Source organism: Tachypleus tridentatus, chromosome 7 (assembly GCF_004210375.1).
Source record: "Tachypleus tridentatus isolate NWPU-2018 chromosome 7, ASM421037v1, whole genome shotgun sequence".
Lineage (NCBI taxonomy): Eukaryota > Metazoa > Arthropoda > Merostomata > Xiphosura > Limulidae > Tachypleus > Tachypleus tridentatus.
Genome location: NC_134831.1, coordinates 151,669,953 through 151,685,892, shown reverse-complemented (window position 1 = coordinate 151,685,892; position 15,940 = coordinate 151,669,953). Strand labels below are relative to the sequence as shown.

General features: G+C 35.0%; 1 protein-coding gene across 25 annotated transcripts in view; it reads left to right on the top strand.

The window, feature by feature from the left end:
- The window catches only part of LOC143256918 (TOX high mobility group box family member 4-like), a 254,755-nt gene that overhangs the window by 133,635 nt on the left and 105,180 nt on the right, over window positions 1-15,940 (top strand). For 3 of the 25 annotated variants that reach the window (XM_076514785.1, XM_076514793.1, XM_076514786.1), the window contains one exon: window positions 5,282-5,463. The exons of 19 other annotated variants lie outside the window; for them this stretch is intronic. In XM_076514785.1, coding sequence (XP_076370900.1) covers window positions 5,461-5,463 — 3 coding nt within the window. In that variant the 5' untranslated portion in view covers window positions 5,282-5,460. Of the gene's footprint in view, window positions 1-4,532; window positions 4,599-5,281; window positions 5,464-6,804; window positions 6,974-15,940 lie in introns of all 25 variants that reach the window. 3 more of the 25 variants (XM_076514792.1, XM_076514784.1, XM_076514795.1) reach the window with 2 other exon arrangements.

The following is a 15,940-nucleotide window of genomic DNA, read 5'->3' as shown; positions in this document are numbered from 1 at the left end:
CAGGAATACTGAAAGAATCGAATAAGATTGTGAATAAAGATTTATTGTATAAATTTGTCATTTTATAAATATTTCACGTGTAGGTTTAAAGTGTTGTGGAAATGCATGGAAATGTAAGTTATCTTTCACAAAACGTTTCAATTAATTTGTGCTTACGAAACGATTGAGATACAGCCTCGAAAACATGGTGGATGCGTGCAAGTTATTTTGTTGGTGTTTTTGTTGCTTGGCTGGTGTCGTTGACATTAAACTTGCAGGCAAGGCCAACGTGACAACTTTCCGCCCATTGTTGGTCTTTTCCTGGTTGTTAGTCATGCTTCATGGATGTAACGTTAGCGGGTGGTAAGGAAAGCAGAATTTGATTCTAACTCAATATATGAGTCGCATAAATACTATGTTTTTTACGTGCTAATGTGTGTATCATCTAATAAAACCATTTGTTGACATGTTTTAACAGTAGCCATTGACATTGTTAACGGAAAAGAGGTGTGCTTTTGTATGTTGTCCCAAGAAGGTCTGAAGAAAGACGTGGAAAGTAGTTAATATGTACTCTTTGTGGGGTTTCAATATAAGTAGAAAAATAAATATTTTTGTGTGTTAGACTGATTTGATATAAAATAGAAATTCTTTGTATTACCCAGATTTTGGCATGGCATGGCCTGATGGTTAAAGGGTTCGACTTGCAGTGTGAGGGTTGTGGGTTTGAATCCCCATCACTCTTTCAACCGTGTTAGCACTATAATGTGACACTCCATTCTACTATTCGTTGGTAAGAGATCCTGAGTTATTGGTGAATCGTGTTGAGAAGTTGCTCTTGCTCTATTCTGACATTGTTAAGTTAGGGACGTTTAGCGCAGATAGTCATCACTTATCTTTGCAGAAAATCCAAACCCAGCCAAGTACCTAAGTTTATTTAGGACAGTTTAATTACTTTTCTGTAACTGGTATTTTGTTTACCCCAAAACAAAACACTGGCTGTTAGAGATCCATTGGAATAAATTTCCATTATTTTATAACCATATGTGCTTAAAAATACTTTCGTAATTTCTCGTGTTACTTTGCGTGACGCGCTTACAGGTGTTTAAGTTTCGTAAAAACGCTTAAGGATTTTTTAGTTGTATCCTGAGATAAATACTTCACGGTTTTAACTAACATTCTAATGATTCAATATTCTACAGCATTCCAGCTTCGTTCTTTTATATTATCTAACTTTAAACTTTTCAAAATAAAAATACATCCTGGATAAAACAGAGGGACGTTTGAAGCAGTACTAGTCAGACTAAGTAACACTGCGATGTTAGTCATCAAGTTGTTAATTCTCGTGCACAACTGTGCAAGTCATCCGGAAATAAAGTGTTGGTTCAATTCGTAGACGGTTTTTTAACTAAGCATAGAATCAACGCGTTAGATTATCTATCTACATGGTAGCCAATAGGGTTATTACGTATTGACTTAACGCATTGTCGATATTTGACGACGCGTTTAGATCAACGCCTTATGATACTGCAGATTGTTGCCATAGCCATCTTATGAAAACATCTAATGTCAAGTGGGTGTCTTACGAGGGCTGTTCAAAAAATACGCGGACTGACGTCATAAAACAAAATGTACTTTATTTAGAAGTTACAGGTCTGGGACCCCTTCAAAGTACTCTCCTCCCCAACGCACACACTTATTCCAACGGTGTTTCCACTTGTTGAAACAGTCCTGGTACGCTTCTTTTGTAATGTCCTCCAGCTCCTTCGTCGCATTTGCCTTAATCTCGGGAATCGTCTCAAATCTTCTTCCTTTCAGGGGTCTTTTGAGTTTGTGGAACAAGAAAATATCGCAAGGAGCAAGGTCAGGTGAGTAGGGAGGGTGGGGAAGAACAGTGATCGAGTGTTTGGCCAAAAACACACGAGTTCTGAGGGCTGAATGGGCACAAATTTCGCAGCAACGCGATGCATCTTCAATTTTTCGGTCAAAATCTCGTAACAAGATCCAACTGATATCCCACACTCTTCAGCAAACTCCCTGACAGTCAGACGTCGATTTGCCCGCACCAGGGTGTTGATTTTGTCGACGTGTGGGTCGTCAGTTGACGTGGAAGGATGTCCGCTCATCATCTTCAATGGACTGTCGACCATCCTTAAAACGTTCGTGCCACTTGAAACATGCCGTACGCTTCATAGCAACATCACCGTAAGCCGTGTTAGGCATAGCAAAAGTTTCAGTCGCAGATTTTCCAAGTTTAACACAAAATTTCACAGCAAGTCGTTGCTCCTTCAGGTCATTCATTCTGAAATCCGCCAAACGAAAAAATCGCACTTCACTTAAAACCGCGTAGCTAATACACAAATGAAGATATCTGCAATCGGGAAATGGCGTCGTAATCAGCTGATCTATGCGAACCTAGCGACACCAAGCGGATTCCCCTGGAACCAACTGGAGCCGCGCAATTCAAACAGTCCGCGTATTTTTTGAACAGACCTCGTATTTTCGACAGAGGTCACATAATATAGTCAGTGGGATTACATTCGTAATCCATACCCCTGAAACAACTTGGAAGTATTCCCGTATTATATATATGCAACAAATCCCTTCCTTTTTTTCTTTCGGTTCGTACAGTTTAACCTTCGTTAATTTTCATACCTGGATATGTTTTACCCACTGATCATTTTTTTTTATTTAACTTCTCACTAGTGACGTTTTACCGAAACGTTTAGACTCTATAATGGCGAATTTAACTGTCACTGGCCGAATAACCTTGTAAAAGTTATTTTGGTTTTAATAACGGATTTTCATAATTTAGGTATGAAGATTTCGGTTTTTTACAAATCGGGAAGAAAAAAACTTACTAAGATCAATTTTCTGAGAAATATAAAACAAATATAAAATATGTTTGGGTCATATAAATATAAAACAAATATAAAATATGTTTGGGTCATTTACACAATCTATTATTTCCTCAGCGACGAATACATAATATTGAAAAGAAAAAAATATTAAAGTGCGCACACAAACATATACTATTCAGAAATGATACGTTATGTGGTCTATTAACCGTTTATGTTCTATCGGTGTGTTTCTCGTGGGTTTCAGAACGATCGACAATACTCACGTCGTGATTAATTTAGAGAATTGTATATCCAACTTTTTTAACATTTTAAGCATAACAAATTGTAACCCGATTTCAATAAAAATGATTCACTTGTGTAACAATATATTTGACGTTTTGTAAAAAATCTGTACGTGATGGGAAAAAAGTTGATATTTTCAAATTCGTCGTACAGGAATTACTGTAGAACATGTACAATTTTCAAGACAAAAAAACCCTCGCAGGCCTTTGTTGTTATTGTTTCATAATTTATTGTTTTATTTATTATTACTATGATACCTAGACACTAACTACTAATTAGGCTTTACCTTGTATCATGTATAAGCAACTAACTGTTAAAGGTATCTTAAAAACCGATTGGACCCGGCATGGCCAGGTGGGTTAAGGCGTTCGACTCGTAATCTGAGGGTCGCGGGTTCGAATCCCAGTCGCACCAAAGATGCTCGTCCTTTCAGCCGTGTGGGCGTTATAATGTCACGGTCAATCCCACTATTCATTGGTAAAAGATTGGCTGAAGAGTTGGCGGTGGGTGGTGATGACTAACTGCCTTCCCTTTAGTCTTACACTACTAAGTTAGGGACGGCTAGCACAGATAGCCCTTTAGTAGCTTTGAGCGAAATTCAAAAACAAACAAAACAAAAACCGATTTATTTGATACCAATTATCTCAGAACATTTGCTTGTTTTCATACACATAACATACAATTTTAAAGTCAATAATAATGACAGTAATGTGCTCTTAAATGAAATCAAACAGAAAATATTTGGGTTGTTTTTTTTTATCTGATAGTGTTGGAAGAAACCACTCCAGTATATTATATCTGGGATATATGTGTCGGCAACGGAGCTTTTGCGATATTCGAACATATCATATCTTCTCTATATATTGTACTTTTCCACCATCATTAGTGATGTAGACATTTTCGTGTAGTCTTTTATGTAGTTTTAGCATGAAAATACTGGACCAAAAAAACTATTTGAATTTGAACTTGACCTTGTGACCCTTGTCTTTCTACATTTTTTTTAAACATTATTGCCACTTCCTCTGCCTGTAAAAATTACGAGACGTCTTTTCGTTGGGCGAGTAGATGAAATTGGTATGTCTAAGACTGGGAATGCGAGGAGAGAGTGATCGGTTACGTAGTGACTTAGTCGCAAAACAAAGAAACCTGTGGTTTTGTACGAGCACGAAACTTACTTTTCAAGATCTTTCATATTTCATAAATGTTAGGTACAAGTACGAATAACATTTTAAGAACTTTGTTCAAAGGAAATTCTGTGTACCTTAACACTCTAATGGAACTTTCCTGCCTTGGCAACAGAAATAAAAATTAAAGAAATTGCAAGGCACACAAAAATCATATTTTTACAAATGAAATAATTATTAGACATAGATGCAAATAATTAATACAGTGTTCTATACCATTAAACAATAGCTCTCCAGTGGTACAACGGTATGTCTGCAGACTCACTTCACTAGAAACCCAGTTTCGATACCCGTGGTGAGTAGAACACAGATAGCTTTGTATTTAAATTCAGACACACACACACACACACACATTAGACAATAATAGTGGTGTGAAAAGAGATGAAAAAATTGTGACCCAGTTGCTTAAAAAATATACACTTTTAAAATAAATTTATTGAACAGTTGAAATGATCCCGCCCCTTGGCTGACTGATTACAAGGGATATAGTTTATATTTGTAATCCATATATTTCCGGATTACTAATGTGATTTTTCAAATTTTTATTTGAAATTTCATTTTTGTACTGGTATTTTGAACACGTGTAATTAAGACTACTGACTATTCATGTCTTCGTATGATAAAGTTGCCGACATAGGTCATGTTGTATTGTACCATCATAAATTTAGGAAGCAAACACAATTCGAAAGTGTTAACACTGAAACAACATTGGACAAATTATATGAATTGAGTTACTTGAGAAAGAAGTAATGTCTGACGAGGTGAATGGTACATACGACTTAAAATAGATATAATGTTTGACGAGTGTATTGATATACTTGACTCAAAATGGAAGTAATGTCTGACGATGTGAATGGTACACTTCACTTAAAATAGATATAATGTTTGACGAGTGTATTGATATACGTGACTTAAAATGGAAGTAATGTCTGACGAGGTGAATGGTACACTTGACTAAAGAATCGTGAAACATTTCAGCTTGGAAAAAAAAGTGGTGGAGTGCCCTGTATTAGCAATGACCTTCACGTTTTGGAGTTGTTCCAAAATAGAAGGACTGGACTGTGGATCTCACGTTCTACACTTTGGAGCCGAGGGTGCGTTATAAGGGTGATGTTCAAGTCCCTCTGTCCGGTCAGACATTAGCAGCCTAAGAGTTGATGGTGGGTGTTATTTACTGGTTGTCTTTCCTCTACAGTCTTTCAGTTAAATATTAGTGACGGTTAGCTCAAATAACCTTTGAGTAACTTCGCACTGCCCGAATATGAGATAAAAAAAATACCTTAGATATACCCAAGTTCCCCAAAAATCAGAAGTTTTCATTTTGATATGCAAAAAATTAATTATTTGAACAAGTTTTTTCAACTGACTTACTTTAAAGTTTGGGTCAGGGAAGTTCAAACAAATGATATAAGAACTTAAGTTGATGTACTCATTTGTAGGTTAACGTCCTTGGCTACATTTTTGTATTCTTTGTCAGTGGCAAAAGTTACAGCTACACGTTATAGTTAACCACGTACACTGCACTTCAACTTTGACCACAGGTCGCAATGTTAGTATCAATTCGATCTACTTAAACCTGTGTAACTTCACGAGAGCGGTTTATGTTAAATAACTAGTTTAGTACATAAGTAGATACCTACCTACACACGTACAAACAACTGATTTTACCACATGAACGTACTTGTTTCAAGATAGACAATTTCTAAAAATAGAACCTGAAACCTTTATGAAACACGATAGTTTTACTGATTGAGTATACAGTTGTGTTTTATGTGTATGTTATTATACGAATTATTAGTTTTTGGTTGTCTTTAGCCATTGTAGACTCCTAATATTTATTTTGAAAAATGAACAACAATTTGTTATTCTTATTGCTAAGTCACAAGACTCTAAATTTCCATATAATTTTATTATTGTTCGGTCATAAATAAAGTATTATAGATGTCGCTTTTTCTTTGGCAGAACTAGTACAATTTTGTTGAATTCAAACGATATGAAAAACAATACATACAAAAGTTTGGATGTATAGAGCTTCAATTACCACAGCTTGAAAATAATTATATCGAGAAAAAAGGCATTTCGAGTAAAATGTAACTCGTTATCTCAGAATTTACGAGAGAACTTACGTTTCGTACATAAATATGCATACAACTTTATTATAACATCTCATTGATTTACAACGCTAAAATCAGGGGTTTGATTCCCTTCGGTGGACTCAGCAAATAGCTCGATGTGGCTTTGCTATAAGAAAACACACACACCTCATTGATCCTGTAATTGTAAATAAAATCGTCGTAGTTTATAATATCGGATAAAGTATTATAATTGGCAATTTCTTGACTTTTCCACTTCATTCCTGACTTCAGTTAACAACGGTTGGTGTTTACTAGCTGTCTATCATTGTTTAAGTTGGGAATCATTAGCGCAGGAAGCCCTCGTGTAACTTTGCGCGAAATTCCGAACTATGCGACTCCTATTTCACCTTCACTTATTTCTTTCAGCACGGCCAGTCTGGGTTTCTGATAACAGGTCGTGTCACGATAGCCTACGATACTGAAAATATTTGATGAAGGGAAGAGTGAATTGTATATTTATGGAATTTTAATCGTTTTCGACGTATGACTGGAGTCCGTCCGACAGTGAAGCTAGCTCATACATTGATGAAATTTGGTATAAAGTTTCCTTTAGTAATTTGCAATATCAATAAATATTCTTATATCTTTAATATTATTTGATTGTGTGTGTGATGCAAAGGAACTCTCCTTTATAAGTAGTTTCACTACACGGTTCGAATACTTAATATTTGGTTTAGTCTGTACGCTATTTCGTTTTTACGTTGTGTTCAATTCTGTAATGTTTACTAGTTTGTTTCCTGTGTGTATTTGAAAACATGAATGTCACAAAATGTTCGTATTTCATGTACTTGTAATCAGTGAGTGTGTTTAGTTAATAATCAAATTAATGCATTCGTGTTCATTGTATTAGTCTTTTTTTGTGTGTTTAAATAATTTGAATAACCTACTATTTTTGGACACACAAACTTCTCGGATATTTTTGTAATATTTACTTTTCTGAGTATTAGTGTAAATTACTGGCTTAGTGGGCAGAGTTAGTCTTATTTGTGTTTCATAATCTTGCCATACCTCATCAGAGTTTAGGTTTATTTCATATATACTTTCACTTTAAGCGATAGAACCAAACCAACGAGTCTTGGCAGTAGGATTATTAAATCTTGTAATTTTCTGAATCGGTAGTTACATATATATATATATATACACACAAATATATGACATAGTGAGTGTTGATCAAAATTTAACAAGATTTGTACAGCTGCGAGGGCGTTATAATGTGACGGTCAATCCCACTATTCGTTGGTTAAAGAATAGCCCAAGATTTGGCGATGGGTGGTTACGACTAACTACTTTCCCTCTTGTTTTGCAATGCTAAATTAGGGACAGCTAGCGCAGATAGCCCTCGTGTAGCTCTGCGCAAAATCTAAACAAAACCATTGCTGTCTTAAATGCTCTACTATGCGAGTTTTTCTTTCCTGTGGAGAACATTACAGTTTGTCTTTTTATAAATTTATCTTCACTGGTCTTACATTGTTTACCTATCTCGCCGTACGAATATTCTTCCTCCAAACTGGTGGTTTTTGTTGGTTTTTTTAATTTCGGACAAAGCTACTCGAGGGCTATCTGTGCTACCCGTCCCTAATTTAGCAGTGTAAGACTAGAGGGAAGGCAGCTAGTCATCACCACCCACTGCCAACTCTTGGGCTACTCTTTACCAACGAATAGTAGGATTGACTGAAACATTATAACGCCCCCACGGCTGAAAGGGCGAGCATGTTTGGCGCGATGGGGATGCGAACCCGCGATCCTCAGATTACGAGTCGCACTCCTTAACACGCTTGGCCATGCCGGGCCCCAAACTGGTGGCATTACACTGTCAAGTGGTTGAAAGTTCTCATTGAATCATATTTAGAAGTGCTAAACAAGTCATTCATAAGCCACGACTAACACCTGTGTTAACAGTAACACACCATTACGTTAGTTTAAGCATATTTTTCTCATAAATTAACTCGAATAATTTTATGCGTATACTGTATCATTTCGTTATTGATAATCGTTACATGAAAATAAGCTTTTGGAATCGCTGAAAACAGTCTGTATGTTCTGAATGTATGTTGACATGTTTTGTACTACCTTTAAATAACTTTCTTTTTTAGTATCTACATACTGACTGACAGACAAGGCACAAATGTATATTGGTGGAAATGATTAAAACAGGATGTTCTCTTCAGGCGGCTTTTGAGAAGTGAGCTTAGCATGAAAACGATTACGTGTGTTTTTATATATAGAATATGTATTTACAAATAAGGCCTGATGGCAACGTATTCGACTATCAATCTTACAGTCATGGGATCAACACTCATTGCCGAAAATGGTTGTTCTTTAGCCGTGTGGCGTTATAATATGAAAGTCAATCCCGCTATTCATTATTAAAAAGTAACCTAACAATTGATTGTGGGTTCTGCTGGTCGGCAGTTAATAATTAGAGGTGGCAACAAATAACCTTATAGCTTTGTCATAAACAAACAAACGTGTATATTTACTTTATACGTTTATCGTAACTATTTTTTCATGTTTCCGAAGTGGCAGTCATCTTCTGACACTATATTTCACGATTCAACCATTTATATGTAGTTAAAATATTATTAAATATGTAATAAATTGTGTTCAGAGGTAACAATCTGACACATACTCAGTCTCTACTGGCCTGGCATGGTCAAGTGGTTGGGGCGCTCGACTCGTAATCCGAGGGTTGCGGGTTCGTAATACTTGTCACACCGTGCTCGCCCTTTCGTCTGTGGGAACATTATGTGTGATGGTCAATCCCATTATTGGTTGGTGAAAGAGTAGCCCATGAGGTGGTGATAATTAACTGCTTTCTCTCTAGTCTTAAAATGCTAATTAGGGATGCCTAGCGCTGATAGCCCTCATGTAGCTTTGCACAAAATTCAAAAACAAATAAACAATCAGTCTCTATTTTACAAAACCACACTATTCGTGTGATATGCTGTAAAAAGTTTCATTGTATGATTTGTTAAGCAGTTTCCTTACGTTCAGAAGTGACTGTCTACTTCGTGTTTTTTCTCTGTTCTGTACCAAATTACACCCAGTAAGTACTTAAATGAAAATGTTACATTGTGTTATGTTATTTGGAATGAAGTAATAAGAAAGACATAAAAAGATATGATTTTTCAAGCCACACCAATTTCAGTCTTTTTTTTCAGCAAGAAATATATTTCTAGTGTAAACCCATATTGAATATCAGTTATACACTACTAAGTTGTGTATATGATCGTTGTTTATATGTTAGTATGCTGTTGATCTGAGCGCTATTTTTAGGGTAATTGTCGGAATAGTTTTCTATAATGTAGTTAGCTGCTAATAGCAGCATGTTTCTCCAACACGTTTTTATTTCATCGAAAGTAGGATAAAGGTTGCCTGGAGGGGTCACTTATTATAACTACTGTCACATAATACAGTAGTGTGTTGTCTGTCTGTCAGGCAGTCAGTAGACACTAAAATGACGTCGCATTAAGGGACGCTTAACAATGTAACTTGTACTGTCGTGACGTAAGTAAAACGTGCGCATGCCATGAATCGCGAAAATAATGATGCGCTGTGTATGCTACAACAACAGCATGACATACGAACATGAAAAGCAAGAAATAAATATATTTGTTAGTCTTTATTATGGTTTTATTTATTCTTGAAATAGAACACTTTCGGTGACACTGCGGAAACACATCTCGTGGTACAGTTGAATTCCTGAATATCAAATTGCTCTGTTAAAACTTCCTGAGCTGATATTTAAAAAAAAAAAAATTGAAATAAAAATTTTGGTTTGATTAATTTCTTACTTTGAGTAAAGTAATAAAGATTTTGTTAAGCTCACAGGGACCTAAAAACTGTGTAGAAAATTGATTTTCCTTGCTAAAGCTGATTTTTTTAGTTATGAAAACATCGTTGGGTAGTAAAAACGGTGGTTAACTAAATTGACAAACCAAATCACCCTTCATCAAAGCACTGTCAGTCAAATAATAGCTGCAGGTATTACCTTTGACATTTTCAGTAACATCAGCTCGATTAACGTATCCTTGACATTTTAAAACTTAAATTAATGCCTTTATAAAACCACGAGATTTTCTGCGTTAGAATACAATATACTAATAAACTGATGAATGTATCGTTGCATTTTGCTTGCTATTAAATAATTAAAACTGGATTGCGTTCTGTTTTCATCATGTATGATTCACTTCTTTGCAGCATTCTTACGGGCATGCTTAAGAGCAAAAACCAATCATACAGTAATTGGAACATAAATAAAAATGTAAAGATGAACTTTAATTTAGTAGTTTTATTACTTCTGCTATTCTCGTGTTAATATTTAATAAGTTACTCATGTAATTATTGGATGCCGTGCGTTGCTCTTTAAATCAAAAGTAATGTGCAGATACAATTAAATATGGCAGACACGAAGTAATTAGATGGATGTTGGTAGATGGGTAAATAGTAAGTGACAGTTTGATAAGAAAAAATCTAATCAAAATGGATACTTTCATAAAGCTGGGTAATACCTGGGAAAGACTGTATAACCTATAATTAAAGTTAATCGATACAGTATGAATAATTTCAATCTGAAAATCCCATAATCATTACAGAGTCCATTCTGAACTATGTGTATTAGGGAGTTCTGTAACCAGTTCCGAGTATTGCAAGAAGTATTATCCGAATAGAAAGCTATGTTGCCGGTACTGTGTGTCAAATACAGTGTTTTTGTATTTGATGTTGTGCGTCGCGGAGTACTTTTGTAGTGGATTTTAAAATCAATTTTGATACTAAATAAGGTATTGTTATCATTACTGCTGAGTACGTCATGAAATATTTTTAAAAGAGTCTTTTGTACTTAGTTTTGTGTGACTTAAGAGACGTATAATTAGTAAATAAGACTTTTTTTTTTTTTATTTCATCAAGAGTTCTGTAATCAGTGGAATGTATTTTCTAATTGTTTATCACATGTGAAACATTTTCATCAAGGTGTTCTTTACTTAATTCATTGTAACACACGAAATGTCCCTAGCTGGTACACCTGTAAGTCTACGGATTTACAACGCTAAATGAAGGGTTCGATTCCTCTCTTTGGGCTTAATAGATAGTCCGATTTGGCTTTGCTATAAGACTATAAGAAAAACAGATGAAATGTTTCTACTGAAGAATAACATGAATGATGCTATCATAAAGTTTATCTTAGAGAATTCTCTAACCGACCATATGTAACAGATGAATATATTTATCTAGGAGTTCTGTAACAGTTCGTATGTGACACATGAAATGTTTCTATATTAAGGTGTAGTATAATCGATGTTTTATAATAACGTAGAAGTTAAGAACCACGGATATGGTTTCAGCAAACATCTTAATCTTATATATTGATCAGTAAGTTTAACCTGTCTGTGAACGAAAACCAACCATCCTTTGTTATGACTTTAGTAGATGTAGCAACTCCACAAATGAAATGCTAGTATACAAATTCTATATTTTCTTATTCTTGCAATCATTTTATCTAATTTCATCAAGTTACGAAGCTCAATAAATCAATAATAGTTTTTTATCTTACAAAAATACATTAAAAGTAACATTTGCAAATAATATTTCGAAACATGATTAATTTTCTTTAGAAGAAATAAATCATCTATGCAGCTTGTAGAAAATCTTCAAATGAATCGTATTGTGCGAAATATATGAAACAAACTCACGATTGGAAAACAAAAATACTGTTATGTTGGATACAATTAACTAATTATAGGTCGACTTTGGAGTAATAATAACACTTCACGAATTGTTAATTGTACTTCTTCACCAGGTTGACATATGTGTTAAAGGAACATTCAACTTCCGTGTTCAACACGAGGTGTCAAGTACAACCTATATCGGTAATCGTCAAAAAGGTATATTTTGCGCTCATTTACTGCAACAACGAAATCGCAGGCTCAGCTTCAGGCTTCCACTTGTTGGTCTAGTAACTCTAGTTCATCATCCCAAGAAGTGCAAAATTTCATTCGCCACGTATTAGTCGTTCGCCGACCGCAGTCATAAAATAACACTTCGCACTCTAAATTCTTTGTTGTGTTATATAGGATAGCAATTTAATCTAAACATTTGGTGTTCTATATAAGATGGCAATCTGATCTCTACATTTGGTCAGATCAGCTGCCTTCGTTTTAATATATCAGTTCAAAATTAGAGACTTTGTGTAGCTCTACATTAATATTCGAAGCAGAATCTCTTATGGACCTTTCAAGTTCCACGAACTTTTCAATGAAGATCTCCAGCTGTTGGAAGATTATGGAGATATAGAAAGTACTAACTACTTGTCATTTCTATTATATTTACAACATATATATTATGGTATAATTTCACTGAGACCAAATATATGTTAGTTTGGGGAGTGTAGTAAGTTACCGTTTACAATGTCGGTTTACCTGCTTTACCTTTAATGCATTATAAAATACACCAGGGTTGGGCAACTCCATGGCCAGTGGATAGCACAACTGTGGTCTAAGTTTAGAAATCAAATGTTTCCGTCATTTATTTTTCTATCGCAAATTTGGCAATCAGCAACTGCACTGCCTCGCGTCATCGCTAATCGCTCGCGCTTCATCACTGCCACAGACTCCGCCCATTTTGTAATGTCAGTCTGGTTTAGATGTTTTTTTATCGAGCGTGCGTTGTTTTGCATGCGCTTGCAAACATATTTTTATTGTGCAAATTTCAAGTGTTTAAATATATTTTGTTTTTAACCCCATAATATGGATAAATGGATAATTCGAAAACCAAAGAATCCAGATTATGGTGAACACTCAGAAAATAAAGACAATTTAATTGATTCTTGTTTTTCTGCTGAAAAGAGAATGACACGTGACTGGTAAAATCTGAAACGAGAACTTAATGAAAGTTGGAAGTTGAAATTTGTAGTGATTGAAGCAAATAATAAATAAGTGTGTCTTTTGTGTAACAAAGTGTTTAGGAATAGTAAAGTATACAACCTTAAGCAACAATTTAACAGTTTTCACAACGAATTTCATGTAGAATTTCAAGTTGATAGCAAAAATCGTATGAATGAAATTAGCTGTCTGAAAGCACAACTTTCTGAACAAAAGAGAGGCCTAAAAAGATTTTTAATCATCGATAGAACTAGCTATGTTAGCTAGCCGTAAAGTACCTTAGATTCTAGCTCAAAAAAAGAAATCATATTCTGATGCCGAACTAGTAAAAGAAATATTGATTGTGGTCATTGAAACTGTTGGAGAATTATGATTCAAAATAAAATATGATATTCTTCAAAAGATAAATAATTTGCAATTAAGTCAAAGAACAGTTGTCCACCTAATGCTGGAGTTAGTAAAAGACATAAAAAATAAGTTGCTTGAACAACTAAAAGACTGTTTGTATTTTTCTTTAGCACTAGATGGTCAACAGACTTTAGTGACACTGCACAGTTGATATTTTGGGTTCAATATGTAACTTCAAATCTTCGAGTAAGGGGAGAAATGTTTGGCCTTTGTGGATTACAAGATTGAATATGTGAAAAAAAACATCTTTGAAAACTTCTTGAAATGTCAAAAAATTCAACCTGATTTTTTTTTTAAAAAAAAGGTTCCTGTCACAACAGACATTGCTCTCTCGATGACTGGGACGCGATTAGAATTTCTTTTGCTTTTGAAGCAGCATTTAATTGAAAATAATGTGAAGTCCATGCTGCCATTTTTCCAGTGCATTTTGCATCAGGAAAATTTATGTGCTCAGATGTCTAAAAGTGATGAATTGAAATATTTGATGGACATTATCATAAACATTGTGAATTATATAAAAACGGAAGCTCTCTTATCCATCGACAGTTTGTTGAGTCTTCAAAGAAAAGCAGTGATTGTACGTTTGATCATCTTACTGATTTTGCAAATGTAAGATGGTTAAGTGGAGGAAAAGTCTTGGAACGATTTACTTCCTTATTTCCTCAAATAAAAGAGTATCTTGTTGAAAATGGTAAGATTAAAAATTTCTCTGAAATTGAAACTTTGTCATGGCACTTTGATTTGCACTTTCTGTGGGACGTGATGGCTCATTTGAGTAATTTAAATACGAAGCTTCAGGAAAGAGGTAAAATAATAAGCGAGCAATTACAGTCTATTCATGAATTTCACTTAAAGCTACACCTCCTTGCGGAACAATAACAAAAGAATGATTTGACACATCTTGCAAAGTTGAATAGTTTTCTAGAAAATAATAATGACTATGATTTCTCTAATGCTAAAGATGATCTCTATGTGAACTGGATCAAAAATCTATCTCAAAACGTTGAATCATATTAATCCGAATTACAGAATTCGAAATTGATATTTGAATTTTTGCATAATCCATTTCTATTTGACTTAGGAAATTTCATTAAGGAATCTAAGGGTCGCGAGTTCGCATTCCCGTCGCGCCAAACATGCTTGCCCTTTCAGCCGTGGGGGCGTTATAATGTTACGGTCAATCCCACTATTCGTTGGCAAAAGAGTAGCCCAAGAGTTGGCGGTGGGTTGTGATGACTAGCTGCCTTCCCTCTAGTCCTACACTGCTACATTAGGGACGGCTAGCACAGGTAATCCTCGAGTAGCTTTGTACGAAATTCAAAACAAACAAACAAAGTAAGGAAATTACACCTTTTTTGTCTTTGGATAAGTGTGAATTTGATGACGAGATGCTTACCCTGCAAAGCGTAGAACACGTAAAAAGTAAACAAAAATATTCTATCAGAAAAATGTGGCTTACAATTCTGATAAATGAGTGTTCCAAATTTAAAGATGATTTCAAAATTATTTTCCATGTTTGGATCCCATGGGTGTGTGAGTCAACATGTTCTACGCTAAATTTTCTCAAGTCTAAATAAAGGTCTCAGCTTACTGACATAAAGCCCCCCGCTGGTACAGCAGTTAGTCTATGAATTTACAACACTAAATTCAGGGGTGCGATTTCTCTTGGTGGGCTCAGCAGATAGCCCGATGTAGCTTTGCTATACGAAAAACAAACACATACTGACATAAATTTAAAGGCAGAGCTAAGATGCTTATTGAGCATAGATATCAAACTAACATATTTCTTTTTATATATTTATTTTTTGAATAGTGTGGCCAACCTTGTTTTCATTAGCCACAGTTGTGGCCACTATGAAAAATAAGCTGCCCACCCCTGCAATACACCCATAGATTTCTAATTCAGAATGATACTATAATGGAACTCTTGCTTATATAGTACTGGGAAAACGTTTTTATTGCGCGATGTGCAATCCCCAACTTCTGACATTTTTATCCTATGTGTATGTAGATTTGCAATAGGGGTGACCATTTATTTCGTTTTGCCTCCGTTTCCTGTTACGGAGAACTTTATTTTTCTCTATTCTAAGGGTGCAGATATAACGTCATGAATACGTCACATGCGGATCTACTGTACTGGCGCAACTTGCAATTAAAATTAATCTTTCTACTTACGAAATATTAGAACTGATTTTTTAAAAAATAACTTTCAAACT